The following is a 19,303-nucleotide window of genomic DNA, read 5'->3' as shown; positions in this document are numbered from 1 at the left end:
GAAATACATTTTTAAATGGTAAACAAATGATAAGACAAAACGTTACATTGGAAATACATTTTAGGGGTTGCGTTTTCCACCCCTTACAACCATGGGGTAAACCAAATAAATTACTGGCTTTTTTTCGATGAGGAATCACCTCCTTGAATGTTTCATACTTATTCACTTACACCCTGTGTAATAGGGCAAGAGCTGAATCTAATGAATGCACGTACTGCAATATAGAGAATGATGCTGAACATTGTTCAGATACGACAGATGGTAAGAGTTCAGACAAGAATATCGAAGAAAAGCGGAAAGACAATTTAACGAAAGAAATATGGTGATATCTTCGATGACAGGAGAGAAGAAATGGAAACAAAGCTACATGTTCACCAGGCACATTATAGAAACGAAAGAGAAGGAAAAGAGAGACAGGGCGCTATAGACAGCTACCTCAGTGATGCAATGTGGAAACGGTTCCAGTGGGAAGAGTGAATGAAAAGAAGGAAAGGTTTTAGTCGGCAAGAATCTAGAGCACCATCTTCTTCTGTCATGATCAAATTCAACCAGGTCATTATTATTATAACTAATATCAATCAGTTCAAGAATAAATGAGCACGTGTGCTGTTATCGTTCCGTGGAATTTTTGTGGTTATTTTTTGCTGTGGAGTTAGACGGATATTGGTCATAATTTCAACTATTATCTTCGTGGTTTTGTGAGAGTAACATCAATCAATAGTAACTTGACGGGCCTTGAATAATATTAGTTCAACCACAGGATCGTACCAGAAGTTATCTTAAGGTGCGGTCACTTTGTAATGAACGTATTCTATCCCTAAGTTTGACATTTCAATAAATCAGTTTGGCCTTGATAAGTTTGTCACTTGTTGTGAGAAATTCATTTTGATGAAAGTCTACATATGGTTATTCTTCTGAAATTTAACCCAACTCTCTTATATTTGAAAATATAACTGACGATTCATAATCGCCTATTAGAATCTGGAATCTAGGAAGTTTCATAATGACTTAAATCTGGTAGAGTTAGAGAGCATTTGTGATCCAATACCAGTTATACAGAAAACTCGATAAGTTGAATAAAAAACGATGAGAATCGCAATCTCAAGTGTCCTCCTTGGAGATATTTTCATAGTGTCGAAACATTATTTCGTGAAAGGATAATATTGAGTTTGCAAACTTGTTAAATCTACATCGAGACAATACCAACGATTATTCGATAGCTGAGCGTTTTTCTTTAACTTATGTTTGATAGTTAAATATAATGATCGCCTCTCTCAACTATAACTTATGTTTGATAGTTAAATATAATGATCGCCTCTCTCAACAGACCTGGACCTTTTTGATTTAGTTGATCCAGCTCTCCAGTCCAGTTTCCGAAGTGTTTTTCTTGAATGAGGCGTCAATTGGTGGTTGTTTTCCCATTAAAATTTTCTAGCAGAAGATATATTGATTACTACTTTACAGGGCTGAGGAGACTGCAAATGGCTATCCACGATGCTCGATGACTCATGGAGTTACTAACGTAGCCTACCCAAAAAACGACACTAATAACGATGCGGAATACACAAGAAATTACATGATCCTTGATTATTTTCGAATTAGTGGTGGAAAATGTGTTTTTTTGGCTTTCAAATATAATGTGTTTCATGTCCTGATTTGAACTAGTTTTTATAGCTTCTACGGGTTGCCCAATATATTTTTATCTCGATGAAGCGAAACCAGAGCAGGCTAAAAAAAGGAGTTGTTTCTATTGCTCTCTCTCTCCCTGCTTGTATGATGTCATTCCAATCTAGGAGTAGCTGGAAATGAAATGATCACTTCAGCAAATATATATCATCACAACATGTCCATTGATAATGGTATGACTCCATAAAAGAACCGTTAGCATAACATTGCAATGAAACCAATAAAACAGTCTTCCTCGATACATTATCTCAACTGATGGTGTAATCATTTTTCTTTGTTGCCATGCTGTAGTTAGCTTTCACATAGCCCAAGGCTCTCATTGAACTTGAAATTCATCAGGTGTTGATTGTATTTACGTTGCGGCAGTAAACAAATGTAAAGGGCAACCGAACTGCCATTCAAGCAAGACGACATGAATCGAGCTAAAGTAAATATTTGTGAGAGTTGTACGCGTTTTCTCAATCTTCCTAGCAGTTCTGATATACACTTAGTGATTCGGTTTTTATGTCCTCAGTCATCGCAAAACGCCGTCCTTTCATAGGTATCTTCAATCTAGGGTACAAGAAAAAAATCGCAGGGACCCAAATCTGGTGAATACGGTAGCTGAGGCATGATTACAGTGTTGTTTTTGGTCAAATAATTACAAACAAGTGACTAACTAGACAGCATTTCAGTGCAATAGAAAGTATATATTCTACAGTTATTATAAGACCTCTCTTTTTAGAAGAATCTGCTTTTATCGTGACGTCACGATTTGGAACACTGTCAGGAAAAAATCTCACGATGGAGTTTTACTTGAATGAGTTATGACATTATATCGATCTTCGCCCATTTTTAAAACGCTTTTATTAGCTTCACCTGTATGTATGTATGTATGTTTGTTTGTTTGTTTGTAACTCTCAAGCTTCTGTATTTGACGGAATTATCGACATTATTGCTTGATCTATTCGTGGGCAGATGGCGTATTTTTCGTTCGTTATTGTTTTAAGCTTATTTTAAAATCATGTTTTCAACTTTTTAGTTCGATGTTCTTTAAAAGCGTGTTTTTCAGTTTTTAAACTATATTTATTATTTGTTAGTCCCGTACTTCTTGATTACACATTATGTGGTAATAGCTGAAAGTTACAACAAGTTTCAATTTTTTTGTTATATATTTCAATGTCTTAAAATCATCATATTATTAAAAATGAATGAATCATCAATAATAAACGATTAAAAAATTTTATATTTATTCCATGCAATATATATGAAATAAATATTACTGATAACAAAGCACCATTATAAATTTTTACAGTTTTAGTTTCTCATTTTTGAATTTCTGAACTAGACACTAGGCTTCTCTGATCTATGAAACCAAATGAGTGAATCATGTTCCTTTTGGTGGGATATTGAAGTCCGCTCGATTTGCCATGACATATGACAACATATTTTTTATCGCAATTCTCATAGTCAATTTATGATAATTCAAGTGTTTCACAAGGTTGAAATTTAGAGCGTGTACTGGTTTTTAAAAGCAAATGACAAACGTCATCATGTGTTAGAGAATTTCAATTTTTTTGCGAATTTGAGTTTTTGATGATTGTATCGAGCTTCAACATATTCCAAATTCCATTCAAAAATGGGTGAGGTCGCTAGTGATATATAAGAAGGGATGTTAAAATCAGGTTAGTTACTATATCAAACACGTCTATCATGTTGTGTTGCGTTCCCGTGAATGCTTTTTTTTAATTCTATTGTCAGTACAAACTGAATGGTTCACATTTTTGAAAGTAATTGTTTAAGATGGACTTTTTCCTTCTTGTATCTGAAAGAAAGTTCCTGTTTCATCTATATATCTTTGTAATAGTTAGTTTTTATTAAAGTTAATCACTGTTCATCTTTCTTCGGAAATTTTGCCCAATTTATTGTGCAACGATGAAGAAAGCAAAGAAGAATTTTCCCAAAATCTAATCACTCCTAAAAATACCGCCTTGTCAATTCCAATGAATATCTACGTAATTCCCAGTTTCATAATCTCTCTGAAAGTCATATTTATGGTGAAACCAAATGTGGTTTCTTATCTCGTTTCGTCAATTTGAAAGTCATATCAGTCGAATAACTACAACCTTGAAATTGGTAGTAATTTCTGTGAAATGAAACTGTTGTGATTCTTTGAAGTAATGCGTTATATGTTGGTTATTTCTTTTTAAGGTCTTTCAACTAGGTATCTTTCCCTGTATCATTTTGACGATGATAACTTTCCGTGTCGATGAATTTAAAGAAGAGGTTCTACAGTATGACCACCCAGAACTCCCGATTCGATCCCGCTCGATTTTTTACATGAAGATGGCCGAAATTGAAAGCCAACTACTATACTTTCTGGGCAGATATCATTAGATGCTATAGGCTATTCTTCAGAATGTGGGGGGAGATACAAGAGGTCGTTTATTCCATTGTATGCAAGTCAATGGTGCTCAATTCGAACATCTGATGATATTTTTAGGGAAGATTAGTTATTTCGGGAAAAAAGAAATGTTTTCAAGTTATTTTATTTCTTTCTCTGTTGGAAGTTTCCAAATTTTTTACGCGTTTCGCACTTTATTGTAAGATTAACATACTTGTTCATACATATCTGATCATGTTTAAACACATATGAATAGCGTCTCAAGTCTTAATATCGAATGCTTTGATCAGGGTAGCTTGTTTCAACTGGATTGCACTGTATGTATATTTGAAATAGTGACACCGACATGCTTTGAAATCTCCAGTGAAACGAGGTCAGGAGGGTTCAAAGGCTTATCCTCGGTCTGTACAGTAAAAAAAAAAGCCAGGTTTCAAACAATAGAATTTGAAATAATAAATTCAAGTTAGTTGTTTTTGTAGTCGCGATATCCCCTGTATAATTTGCATACTGGCTAACATGAACAGCGATTAAATTTTGCAGAACCAGTAAAAAAACGAAGGCTGGGTCCAATTATAGATGAGGAATTTTAATTTTCAGCTGTACAGTCATCGGACACGTATACCTATTTATTTTTCCCGAGAAAACCATTATCCATAACAATCATTCTTTAGTCATTACAACACTACAACTGAAATAATAATAGTTCATTGGATAGAACTTATCACGCCTCCGAAAATAATATGTATACTATTAAGATTTCTAGATTTGTTCGAAAATCCCGCTTTCAAATATTCCTTTTGTCTGTTTCGTGTTTCGTAAAAGCGTGCGTAGCATAGAATTTTTTTGGAGTGGAATTGCTCCATGATAGGATGAAATTTCCATTACTCATATCACGTATTTCAATTGTTGAACAGAGTTATAGTTATATAAGACTTTCTAAAATTTCATCACAGAAAACTTCTTGTAAAGAAATAAAAACATTTCACTGTCGTTCCTGCTCGAATAAAAATCATTATGATTATGTCGAGAGAGGTACCATTTGACAAAAAGTTGTAACATACACGAAGCGCAGCATTTTGCGCTGACAATGTCTTCAAGGCCTTGTCTGGTGGTGCTTCCAGCTAGAAACAGTGCTACCTTCGCTGTTCTCTTTACTTTTTCTAGATGTTTGTGCCACGTCAGCTCGGAATCTACACCTACAGATATTTGACCCCCCCACTACAGATTTATCTCTTAGTCTCAAAGTTTTAGAGGTGCTTGACCCCCCCGTTTCGGCCAATTTGGTGAATGTTGCTACAGTCGATTCCGTTGGGCTACCGTTCATCGATCCATTGCCTGCTTCATGCGTCCCTCCACTGTATCTGCATCTGTAGAGTAGGAAGGGTGCAGGCATGTCCTATGCGGGCACTCGCGTAGAACATGCCTGACAGTCTCATCTTCCTGTTCACACATCCTGCATTGATGTGTGTTCAGTAGCCTCATATTATGGAGGTGTTTTCTCAGTTAGCAGTCGCCAGTCAGAAATCCTACAGTTAAGCGTAGATTTTTCCTGGTCATCGCCAGATATTTCTTCGGCGCCAGCTTCCCAGGGTCGCCCAAGGTGATCCTGGCAAGATTGCATCCTCTGATTCCATCCCATCTCTTTAGGGATTGATCATGGGTGTTACATTTGGCTAGTTCCGCAATTGATGAAGTCATCAAGCCGTAGGTGCCACTGGGTCCTAAAATTCTTAGTCCAGCCGCTTTCTTGGCTAAAAAGTCGGCAATGCGATTACCTTTACTGCTGTCTTGCCCTTAACCCACCTCAGGATAATGTTATTATCTACCGAGGCTTTAGCTAAATCTTGGTGACACTCTAGTACTAGCCTTAAGGTTACACGTTGTCTGTTCAAGACTAATAGGGCTTGTCTGCTGTCAGTGCAGATTGTTATGTTTTTGCCAGAAATTCCTTTCCTGGTTATTTCTTTTGTGGCGATTGAGATACCAGCCAGTTCTGTTCAAACCACGCTAGTATTTTTTCCTATTTCCCACTTAATCCTTAGGCTTGGTGATCTGGAGTACACTCCACATCCTGAGCCTTCTTTGGTTTTGAGCCGTCTGTATATATTCGTATTGCATTTGTAGCATCTGACTCTGTGTTCCGTTTTATTTGTATTTTGTAGGGTTTATTGAATGCAAACATGGGTTCAATTGCATCACTGGTTGCCTGCAGCAGAGGTTGCGCAGTGAGCGCTTCTCGTCATAGGCCCCGCCTCAATTGACCCATTCCGACTTTGAAGTTTACACCAGCCGTGCGCAATCGTACCATGGCCATTAACGCAACCTCTTTAACGTAACGTAACGTATTCCATTGCCGCGGTTGGTGTTGTTCTCATGGCTCCTGTGATGTTTAAACAAGTCATTCGCTGTATTTGATATAATTTTTGGATGGCCGTTGCTTGTAGAACTTTCGGTCCCCATGCAATGGCTCCGTACGTTAACATAGGTGTAGATCCAGGTGACGACACGACGTGAAAGATCCCATGCGCGCCCCACTGTCCTTCGACATCGCTCATTAGCAACATATGTTCTTTTTGCTCTACTCGGGAGGTTTTAAGCCCAATAAACTCCTTTTCCTTGTGAAAAGGACCATCTCAGTCCTCTTGGGATTGATCGACAGTGAGTGTTCCTTACACCATGTCTCTATCACGGCCGATTCCGTTGGGCTTACGTTCATCGATCCATTGCCTTCTTTATGCATCCCTCCACTATAATTGTATTTGCCAAGGACTAGGATGACTAGATCTACCAGTATCGATCCAATCCAAGGCATTAATCTTCAAAATATGGTACCAAACAATTGAACGACTACAGCAGGGAGAACCTACATTGATTGAGAGGTTTGCTTACAGCCGTCTGATTCATGTTATGCTGAAACTTGAACTGCTGGAAGACAACGCGTGTCTTTTCCGCTTGGAAGATGATGAAACAGCTGCGGAACGAATCAGGTCCAAATGAGCTACTGGGCTTCTTCAGCTCTATTTGTTTGTCCACAAATGTGAGCCATGTGAGACTCAGTAAACCCTTCTAAAATGCCTTGGAGAGTCGAATACATCTACTCACTTTGGACCTACCCTACCTTATTATCAAACTCCTTCATTATATTGAACTTCTTCAAACTACACTATGCTACAGGGTCCAAAACTCACTCCAGTTCAACTACAAATACTTCAAATTATCATTATCATGTTCCTCAACTCACCAAGACCCCGTGCGTCGTGTGTTCACTATCCAGCTTGCCGTCCACGCAAAAGTAACACTTGTCCTGCGGCGTCCAATCCTTCAGCCTGTCGACGTCCTTTTCGTTTTCCTTCTGGTGTCCCTCTATCGCGCGGTCTCCTCCTCCTCCTTCGCCTCTCGCCTCCTCCTCTTTGCCTCCCGTTTTCGGCTCGTTTCCCTCCGAGTCCGCTTGGTGCGGGTGCAAGTTCTGTTTGTAGTCCTTGTGGTGATGGTAGTACTCGTCTAAATCTTCTTCGGGTGGGTTTGATCTTTTTATATTGTTGTTCAATGGTTGCAGATAACTTCTTGACATGGATTCTTGGTACAGTTTCCATTTCCTTCGGCCCATCAACTCTTCAGCGATTCGTTCCAAGCCTGCAACAGAGAAGTGATCATTTGAACAATCAAAGCGTACCACATGACGTTTTGCTGAGAACTCAAATTTCAACTAAAGAAGCTGAAGCAACGGAAGAACTTCAAAACAGCTTTCATAGCCCAGTGCTAATTTCAATGAAATTATTGTAAACGCAAAGTTAAACAATTTTTTTGTATATTTTTGTTAATGATGGATCTATGAAACCCTCAGAATATACATAATTTTCAGCAACTCTGGTCGATCATGAATTCAACTGAAAGAAACATATTGGGCGTACGTGTAAACCGATCAAACAAGAGTTTTATGTTGTGTTACTACTTCGAAGAGCTCCAGGTAGGAAGATCATAATTGAGCAGAGTTTAAACGCGGCCGTAAGATCTTGGGAGATGATGAACATTCGGGACGTCCAAAAAATGCAACTACCCACGAAAACATTGCCAAAAGTTCATCAAATGATGCTAGACGACCGCAGAATTCAAGTGAGAGAGATAACAGAGGTTATGAACATGTCACATATGCTGCACGTTAGACCAAAATCGTGTTCAAATAAACATTTCCAGGGTTCTATTGGCGCAGTTTAGGTGCAATAAATCCGAGTTTTACCACCGATTAATTACTGTAGATGAAACTTGGATATACCATGATACACCCAAAAAAAAACGCACCGTCTCACACTTCATCGATTGCCATGGCAAACATTCACGAACTAAGGTTTGAACGGCTTGACACCCGTCTTACTCATTAAATCTAGGTCCAAGAGACTTTTTTGTTCCTCCATCTAAAAATTACGCTCGAAGGACTGAGATTTTCGTCAAATGAAGAGGCAATCACCTTCAGGCAATTATTTTGCAGAGAAAAACGCCGAGTACTTATTGGACGGGTTTCAGAGATGGAAGCATGGCTCCTCGCTGGAAGAAGTGTGTCGACTTTAAAGAAGACTATGTTGAAAAATTGTGCAAAATTGTATTGTATCTTTGACCACCTACTTATCCCGACTTCCTAATGTACGCATTGAAAGTAAATATTTTCTGATGCCCGTCTCAGTTTTACACCTCCTCCCAAAATGGAGTGCATGCATTCCGAATCCGTCCAAAAGACGCTACAAAAACCCTTGAGGGTTGACTGAAAACTCTTGAGCATTACGTCACTACCACCCACTAACCAAATTACGGTGTATCCATCAATTCAACGCCCACTCCCTTCTCAGTTGTGTGCTGAGCCCACGTGAAATTTCAGAGATAAAGTATCGAATATCCACTGAACCATCACGGACGGATTGCTTTAAACTTTCATCGTTGCCAATTGGGCGTGGATTATATACAAGGCGATTTCCTTTATAATTTTTTTTGGGGCAGTTGAAAGAGTTGTTTTCAGTAACCTCCAAACATTTTTACTACTGAACTTGCACGAGAGACCATAGTTCATGGGGAAACTACAATTACATACATAACATTGGTAACAGGTCGTATGAAACTACACAGAAACAATATATGAAGAATGAACCACTCTGCATAAGTGGGCGTATGTCAGCGCTTCAAATTCAGTGAAATTTCTTGTACTCTTTTGTAAACTATCCCCTGAAAAAATAATGCCGACCGACACTGGTTTTCTCCGATCAATTTCGACTCAGTTAAGGTCACGCTCAGTCTCGCCTGTGTCTCGAAATTTCTAGAACGAGAGTTGATCCACCAGCTTCCAAAGTTATATAGGGTTATATAAGCAGTACTTCTCAGTACTGTTAAAATGATGAGAAAGATCGCGATGTCAAAGCTCCACAATAGGCAGCGGTCTCGCTTGTATAAAGGAGCCATCAAGGATTCCTGACGGGGATGGAGATTTTCTAATCTCCTATGGCACTATAGGGTTTACTAATCAAAAATATTTTTTCATATGTTCTTTAACTCAGTAGTTGCTGTTCAGTTAGTGCTCCCTTACATCCCATAAATACACCCATATAGTATCTATGTAATCATTTCGAGCTGAACTCTGCTATGTTCCAGCACTTTTTTTCACGCGGTTTCTTTTTAAAGATCATTTAAAATATCTTTCCAGGTAGATATATCCATCCAGGTAGATATATCCATCCAGGCCCTTTCGAATCTCTGGCCATGAACTAATTACTTCAGTACCCTTCAGCTGGTTCAGAATCCATGTATGGTGATACATTTCTGAGTGTCGTAGAACCCAGCACGATGTCACTTTTATGATCATCAATGTCTGGCTGCATGTAAATGCGTGTATCCATGTGAGCCAAAAGGTTGTAACGTAACACTATACATGTTCGGCTCTTTACGAAATGACGCGGTTTGACCCTAACAGTCAATCTGTTTAAAAAAAATCTGTTTAAAATATGTTTTTCCGTTAATCAGCTGTCGCCCCCATAAGAACGACAACTCTCAGAAGTTGAGAAACTTGTGCGAGCTAAGGACTAACGAGGTCTTACCTTTTAATGTGTGATTTCTAATACGTATCGTCCCCGAACAAGATACGAAATAACGCTCATGTGCTGGTGGTTTGGCTTCAAGAATCACTTTTGAAACTCCATAAAATACACCGTACAGGTTCGGATGTTGCTTCTGGGAGCATTTTGAGTTTAGCTGTATCAACCATTTCGGAACGTAACAGAACAAGGTAAGAATGAAATACAACAATATTCTACCGTAACTAAACGTGTTTAGTTACGGTAGAATACGGTAGAGTACTGATATTATGTTACGGTTATGTTACGTGTTATTTGTTATAAATGGATACATGCTTTACGGCTATGCATGTCAAAGTGGTTACGAATAGAATACGATGATACTCTATTATCTCCACTAGCTGTAACTACGTTGAAGGTGATTTGTGTCAAATTGGTAACGGATAAAATACAATAGTACTCCATCTCCACTAGCCGTAACGTAACGTTCAAACAGTTATGTTCCGGATCATAAATAGATACCCGCCTTAGGGTATGCGCGTCAAAATCGTTACGGATAAAATACAACAGTACTCCATCTCCACAAACTGTAACTATGTTACGGGTTATTCGTATCAAATTGGTAACGGACAAAATATAACAGTAGTCCATCTCCACTATCCGTAGCGTAACGTATAAGCGGTTATGTTCCGGATCATTTGTTACAAATAGATACGCTCCTTACTAGTATTCTTAACAATATCGTTACGGATAAAATACAACAGTACTTCGTCTCCACTAACTGTAACTACGTTACGGGTTATTTGTATCAAATTGGTAACGAATAAAATACAACAGTACTCCATCTACACTAGCCGTAACGTAACGTTTAACCGGTTATGCTCCGGATCATTTGTTACAAATAGATACGCGCCCTACAGGTATTCGTGTTGAAATACCCTTCACTAAACGTTACGTAATGTGTTCACGGTTACGTTACCGGTTGTTTGTTACAAACAGATATGCACTTCAAGAATATTGTCCGATTGATTCGTTGAGATCTCGCATTATTATCGCACCTATGATCATTAGTCATCATGAATAGTGATCAGAACAAAAACCTATTCAATTATAATCGCTGGGGTAATGTTCAAGGTTTTTTTGTATTAAAAGCGTTTTGAGGTCACAATGAAGACTCCATAATTCGTATGAAAATATATCAATGACATTTCAACATTTCTATCGGTTCCGCTCCGAATTTATGTGCGTTTTTAGCGAAAAACAATATTCAGTTTTTGTTATAATCACGAAACGCGCACTTACGGTTTTTGTAATTGTGCAATAAATAATGGGCTATCATGAAAACTTATTAGACTCGCGAAAATGAAAATAAAACATTCTGCCAGTTCTATAAATAGGCAATTACAGAATAGTCTTGACTCTCAAAGTGGAAAATTTGAACTATTTCCATAACTGCCAATTAACCACTAATTTTAGTAATTAAAGGCTGGAACTAGAGTGGATTGTCATTATATTGTTATTAAAGTAATTCATCGGCAATTGTACGAAATTAGGTTCGACACGAATTGATTTATTTGGAGCGAAAAAAATCATCAGTCATGAAAAATAATATCAATAGGATGATAAAGGAGCTTAGATGAGGACCTAGACGGAAGCTGGAATAGTATGAATGTGTAGAATTTAAGTATTCTGTGTGACATGGTGTTTTGCAAGAGATGACTGACGTAGTTGAAACAACATAATATGGTTTTAGGGAGGGAAAATCTACCCAGGACGCAATTCAGGTCTTAACTGGAGACATATACAATGCATTAGATAAAGGTATTCCATCAAAAGCAGTATTTATAGATCTCACGAAGGCTTTTGATACCGTTGACCATTCCATTCTTCTACGAAAACTTGAGGGTATAGGTATAAGAGGTTCATCATATGAATTATTAAAAAATTATATAACAGACCGAGGGCAAATATTGAAATTCAAAGGGAAAAAGAGTCGGAAAAAATCCATTACATGTGGAGTACCCCAGGGAACGGTACTGGGACCAATATTATTCACAATATACCTCAACGACCTACTATGTGCGGAAAAAAGTGGAAAAATCACAAGCTTTGCTGATGATACTGTCCTTCTTTATACAGACAACAACTGGTATGACCTGAAAAATAAAATTCAAACAGACCTCAATAAATTGAAAATGTGGTTCGACTATAACCTCTTATCAATAAATTTCGAAAAGACACACTACCTACCATTTAACTGTCAAGATGCATTTCTTCCTACGTTTGATATGTGCAATAAAACCAAAAGAAAAAATTAAATATTTAGGAATCATCATAGATTCACATCTTCGGTGGGATCAGCATATTAGCTATCTATTGAGAAAATTGCGATGCATTTTATATAGATTCAAGTATGTGACGAAGTACTTGGACCAAGATCAGAAAATCATTTTGTACAAAAGTCTTGTCGAACCGCACTTGAAATACGGCATTCTCGGATGGGGCGGGGTGTCAAGAACACACCTTGATGCATTGGAAGTATCCCAAAGAAGAAAATCATCCTGATTAAAAATAGTAGATACTCCAGTGATCAAGTATATAAAGAGACAAAAACGTTTGATCTGAGACAAATATACTTTGAACAGCTGAATATTGCAAGTATTCAAAAAAAATTGACCTTCTCAATCTGGATCATACGTATCTTACCAGAGGAAGAAACAAATTTGTCCAACCGATAATGAGCAAGTCAGTAGGCCAGAAAAGTCATCCATTTTTGGGTCCAAGGGCTTTCAACACTCTTCCTGATGAAATAAAAATTCAACAATCGATGTCAAAATTCAAAAGAGAGTTGAAAACATATGTATATCAGAGGAACCGGAAAGCGATCCACTAAATAATTGAAAAAATTGAAAAATAACATCTTACAGCAAAATTAGTACACAAATATATAGAATATTTTCTATGTACCCCGGTTTTATTCGTTCTGTTCGACTGTTGATTCTTTTGTAAAAGTTTCAGTTTGGATCTAATTACACCTTCTCCATCAAATTTGATTATTAAAAACAGATTAATAGATATTTCAATACATTTTATTTCATGATTGAGATATTTCAATGTCATTGTGAAAATGTAATATTTCAATCATTATTATTATTTATGTGTTATTTATAATGTTATTATCTGTCATATTTATGTTATCACGCACAAGTCACTTCTGTGACTTTTGTGATATTGTCTGTTTGTTCAACTAAATTCTCTATCAAATGTATATAATGATATATCTATGAATAAACATTATTATTATTATTATTATTATTATTATTATTATTATTTATTCAATTTGTAACTTCTCGAAAGAGCGCAAAACTGCGCTTAATCTGGTCTATATAAGGCATTGCAGTCGTCGTACTTGAGCTTGTAGACCCCAGATATTTTTAATTTGTCTCGTGCTGACTTAGAATCATTTATGAATGAATGAAAATTGCTACTTGCTTTGAATGTTACATTTATGTCTTGTTTTTTAAGGAAATTAGCTACCATTGGCGGCAATCTGTTTGATTCTGGTATCATGGAGTGGTGTGGTGCAAGTTTATGAGAGTATTCCGTTTGTAAAGGGATAGTATACACAATTGTCAGTGTGAAGCGTGAGACCTGAAAAAATTGGAGATTAAACCCGCAGCACGCGTCACACATATCGCAGAAAACGCAACTTTCGGCGACACGTCCTGTACACCGAAACGCTATTAAAATATTCAAAGCCAATTAGATGAAACCGTCCAATTAGAAAGCCTAATAAGTATTTCGATTCCGTTATGCGAACGGATGGAGTGCAAAATTTGACCAATCGTCGGGCTGGCGGAAACAAATGCCGACTAGAAAATGCAATTGAAATTAGAGAGGTTAATTATAACCAATTACGCTTCGAAAGCTTGGCGATGTTGATCAAATCCGCGTTGACGGTTAGATATTTGGGATGATAGATGCACTGTGGATACTGGACTCGAGATATTCGAAGCCTTATGATATCATAATGTCAATATCTACTGGTGATAATATTTGTTTCCACCTCGATGAGGTTGCAAGAAATACACTTGAAATAAGAGTCAAAACTACAATTGTCTCCAATGTTACGAAAATATTCATTACAATTTTGTTCATGATAAATCTACATGTAATATAAAATTCATATCAATATCTAAAATACATAAACCAGTTCTTTGTTCAATAGCCTTTCGCTATTATATCGAGTGGTCCAACGAACCACTCCTTTTTTTGTAACTTGTACTCGGACAGGTCGATTTTGCTTTTGAAGGAGACACATTTTAGACGTTTTTTTCTACCTGTGCCTTCAACCCCCTAGTGAGGGTGAGTAACAACCCTAAAATTTTAAATGGAAAGTGGGGTTGAGTGATATATCATTTGAAAGGGCACAAAATTATCTTTCCAATGATACCTAATTTGTTGTATTTACTCGAATAGTTATAAAAAAAGCAAGAACATTTACTCGATATTTTTGGTGTTGATGAAAATGCGGAAAAACGGCATTTTTATCACTACTACATTCCTCAATTTCTCTCGTGCGTTTTTTGGGTCAAATAACAACAGCAGATAAGTGTACAAAAAGAATTTAGGCAAACGTTCATTGATTCAGTTCGGTTGCTTTTGAAATTATTTCAACTTTACTGTAAAAATGGTTTATTCCATTCCTGAACGAGTTGAAATTGTTAAACTTTATTATCAACATAATAGTTGTGCTACACTTACTGCTCGCCTCTTTAATAACAGTCATCCCGGGAAAAATGTGAATGATTCGTACGTTGCCAAGTTAGTCCAAAAGTTTGTCGATACCGGATCTGTCTGTAATGTGAAACACTGTTTTGGGACATGTTGAATTGGATCATACTCAAAGTACCCGTCAGCTTGCTGCAGCCTCAGGTGTCTCCCGTTTGTCCATAATACGGATATTAAAAGCCTATAAATTTCATCCGTACAAAATTAAATTAGTACAGGAACTCAATGAAGATGATTCTGATAGAAGACTGGAATTTTGTGAACAACTGAACCAGCTACTAATTGATTATCCGCACCTATCACTCAACACGTGCTTTTCCGATGAGAGTACATTTTTTTGAATGGAGCTGTGAATATGCCTAATTGCCGTTACTGGGATGACAGTAACCCACACTTATTCCGAGAGGTCCATACCCAGTACCCTCAAAAAATCAATGTCTGGTGTGGCATATTAGGTAGTCATATCGTTGGGCCACTTTTTATTCCTGGGAATTTAACTGGTGAGGTCTACCTGAACATGCTTGAACATACAATTGATCCTCTCATAACAGAAATAATTGAAAATGACCAAAATCATAATGATGATCGGGTTCATTTCCAGCAAGATGGAGCATCTCTTCACTATGTTGCTCCGGTAAGAGAGTTTTTAGATGACCGGTTTCCTGGACGGTGTATTGGAAGGAGAGGCCTCATCGAATGGCCTGCCAGGTCACCTGATTTATCGCCTTTAGACTTTTTCCTTTGGGGACACTTGAAAAATAAATGTTTTGCTACGCAGCCCGAGTCCATAGAAGATCTTCGCCAACGAATTACAGCAGAGTACAGAAGTATAACACCTGATATGTTATAGAATGTAAGGAATAGATTTGAACAAAATCTGTATTATTGTATGGAAGCAAATGGGTCACATTTTCAACACTTGCTGAAGTAGGATTCTACTAAGTCGATTACACATTTCAAAGTGCTTGGTTGTAGTTGTTTTTCTTCATAATACCTACATGTTTGGGTGAAATACAACAAATTAGGTATCATTGGAAAGATAATTTTGTGCCCTTTCAAATGAGATATCACTCGACCCCACTTTCCATTTAAAATTTTAGGGTTGTTACTCACCCTCGCTAGGGGGTTGAAGGCACAGGTAGAAAAATGCATCTAAAATGTGTCCCCTCAAAAGCAAAATTGACCTGTCCGAGTATTTTTGCGTTAAATTACAAAGAAAGGAGAAAAGCAAGGTGCATACTTTTCGTTGGACCACTCTGTGAAACGTAAGTAACACCAACAAATAATGCATGTATTTTTTCGAATTTCTTCTCTCGACTCCAAACGTCATTTTGAAAGTTTTCATAATTTGTTCCAAGTTGATAATATCGTGTAAAAAAATTTGTTTCAATTAAAAAATTCTAAATTCATGTCTGCAGCGCATGCCACTTTTGTTGCTAAGCTAACAATTTTAAATCATAGTTGATAAAGTAAAAGCTGAAGTGAAACACGCTTATACTTTGAGTTTATCTAAACAAACGAACAAATGAAACAATGATGAAAAACTTTCAAAATAAAGCATTTATTTAAGTGCCCTAAGAAGATCAAAATAAAATTTTGAATCAGATTAACCACATTCATTTATGACTTTACAGAATTGAAACTATAATAAAAGTTTGTCGCGATGCCTAGAAGAAATCTCTACATATTCGGTCAGATGAAATTTAAATTAAGAAACATTCTGACAGATCAACTAGGTACTGCTATAAATTTCAACCCCGATAAATCCTATGTGTGCAAAACAGTTATTCAAGGTTAAAGTTCCACATTTTAAGCATTCACGACACTATTATTTTATTACAAACATTATGAATTGCTTAAAAGTTCAGTAGGTGCTTACCTAATTACAAAATTTCAATTACAAATTGAAATTATCGCGACAAGCTTCTATTATAATTTCAATTCTGTAAAGTCATAAATGAATGTAGTCGATGTGATTCAAATTTCAAATTTTAGGGCACTTAAATAAAAGCTTGCTTTAAAAGATTTTTATCATTATTTTATCTTATATTTTTTAGTTTCAATCAATAGTTATCGATCAAAACGAAAGTCCATCTATAAAACGGAGAGTCCTTCAACTATTATTAGGATAAACTATATTCTATAGAAGTAAGTAGGTACCTACTCCTCCGGCATATGTTATACAATTAGCTTGTTATATTTCTTAGTCTATTCATTTCATTAATGCCGTCATTATTAAATGGCCGAGTCCCAGTTAATTTCGAATAGTCTAATTCTTTTATCAGACTTTTGGCGTTTCAAGTTAACGCTTTTATTGGCAAGTTTTTTATTTCGTTTCAATTTCTCTTTCTCTAACCTTCTTTTCCTTTGTGTTGATGTTTCTTCATTTCCCATAGTGTTCCCACGAGTACCGAAGAAAAATTTGTCAACCCTCCCAGAGCTTTGTTTAGCAGGGTAAGAGCTAATATACAACAGCTCATCATAAAACAAATGCGTATACAAAATTTCGTGTCCCTGCTATTCACCGCTGAGGAGATCTCTCATACGGAGCCGATCCTGACAGCAGCACCAGGTCACGTTTATGATAAAGATGCATTGTCATCGGTTCTGGACCAGCATGCAAAATTAGGTCATTCGGATACCGGGAAGTGGGTCAAATTGAAGTTGCAAGATTTGTTAACATACATACAAGTCAAGTCAAATAAAAGCTTTTTAAAAAACAAACTGTTTCTTTCTGTAGTATTACTAATAACATAAGCACTGTTAGGAAATCAATTTAATATTAAACACACCTGAAAAAGCTGCTGTACACTGAAACACGTGTTGTGGTTTGGTAAACTCTTTAGTGAGAGTCTCACAATAAATTGTTTCAATTGCATTCTCAATTTTTGACGAGATTTTTTGTGTTTCAATAGCTTCTGAAACCTAAAAATTATCAATTCAAAACTTTCTCATTCATTGAATTGAAATTGGTGGTGAAACAACTACTTTTTCGGCTAATACCACGACAGGCACAGGTAGAAACTTTGAGAGAGGTGACGGTTTCGAAATTTCATTTCGAAATATTTATTTTCTCTCTCCTCGATACACTCATCACACTTATTTCGATTACTGAAATAGTTTAATCTCTTATTTCAAGCGTAATTCAAACCCTGTTTCCTCTCAGATAATTGCTTAGCAGATAACACTCATATTACACACGTGTACCGGGTGTTCCTCAGTTAAGAAGACAAGACAACGATAAGACAGCCACATTTGTGTATAGACTGTTCATAAAGCAATAGATAAATTCATTAGAGGATGAATAAACAATAGTATTGAAAAATGCCACCTCTGATCGAGTTTTTTGATTTACCGTTTCTCAACTATTAACTTAATAATCAACATATCACCCAAAACCTTTACATTTTTTAACTGAAACTCACATATGACTGAGAATAATGGCAGCTAGATAATAATTTCATGACTGTAAGATTAACCGATGTTGAAAAATGAGTTTTTCATTGAGGCAAAACTCTGTTTTGATGGCTAGCCTTCAATTTTTCTAGAATGTTATCGGGTCACTTTTAAAAAAATTGGCGAAGGTGCCGGTTACGAAATTACAAAATATTCAATTACTTACAACTACAGTCACGGTCGAAATTTCCACGATATTGCTGCAGCAGTATATTTTTGACAATAAATCATTGATTACTATAGACCACTATATAATGAACAGAATATTTGGCCTCAAATTGGTTAGTAGTAACCATATAGTCTTTGTCCACTAAAATTACTTCTTTAATCCTTTTCTGCCAGTCTTCTTCGGTAATATTAGATTCTTCTTAAATTAGCTCTATTACCTGCTTATCAAATTTTGTTTGTAGGCATGTTAGGTGTACACATTCTCGAACCATCAGTCCACCCTTTCGTAACTGTGTTGTGAGTGTCATACCAAGTTTCGTCCAAACAGAAAATTTGCCGTTGTTCTTCTCTATATTTAGTTATTTGTTCTAAGTATTTGTTATGCAATTCCCCTATTCTTTTGCTTTCCATAACAACTTGACGTTTGTTTATTATTTCAAATCTAAATCTTAGTTTCTTTATCCAATTCTGAAGAGTTTTGTCACAGCAGCTCTTGTTGTGGCCGAAAGTATTCTATTTCTTCCTGAACTGTTCCTGAACTGAACACGACAGCGATAACCATCCCCGCATTCTCCGATTTCTATTCGTCACTGTGACATGACTTCAAATTTGATTTTATGACTCTTCAGTCAATGATAAAACTTGGTTAGTAAAAATGATCCAATACGATCCGTCAATTCTACACTCCACGTGGAATAGTTCGCAGACGGTTCATATCTATGTATTGCTTTTTTGGTCTATGAGAGTGCCGCCAACTTTAAGTGAC

General features: G+C 36.7%; 1 protein-coding gene across 6 annotated transcripts in view; it reads right to left on the bottom strand.

The window, feature by feature from the left end:
- The window catches only part of Eip93F (Ecdysone-induced protein 93F), a 195,019-nt gene that overhangs the window by 42,062 nt on the left and 133,654 nt on the right, over positions 1–19,303 (bottom strand). For all 6 annotated transcript variants that reach the window (XM_074171815.1, XM_074171843.1, XM_074171811.1 and 3 more), the window contains one exon: positions 7,311–7,702. In XM_074171815.1, coding sequence (XP_074027916.1) covers positions 7,311–7,702 — 392 coding nt within the window. The remainder of the gene's footprint in view (positions 1–7,310; positions 7,703–19,303) is intronic.

Source organism: Leptinotarsa decemlineata, unplaced genomic scaffold (genome assembly GCF_025532065.1).
Source record: "Leptinotarsa decemlineata unplaced genomic scaffold, Ldec_3_MD MMD2_P_RNA_scaffold_12, whole genome shotgun sequence".
NCBI lineage: Eukaryota > Metazoa > Arthropoda > Insecta > Coleoptera > Chrysomelidae > Leptinotarsa > Leptinotarsa decemlineata.
Note: the sequence above shows the minus strand (reverse complement) of the source record. Positions and strands in the feature narration are given on the sequence as shown.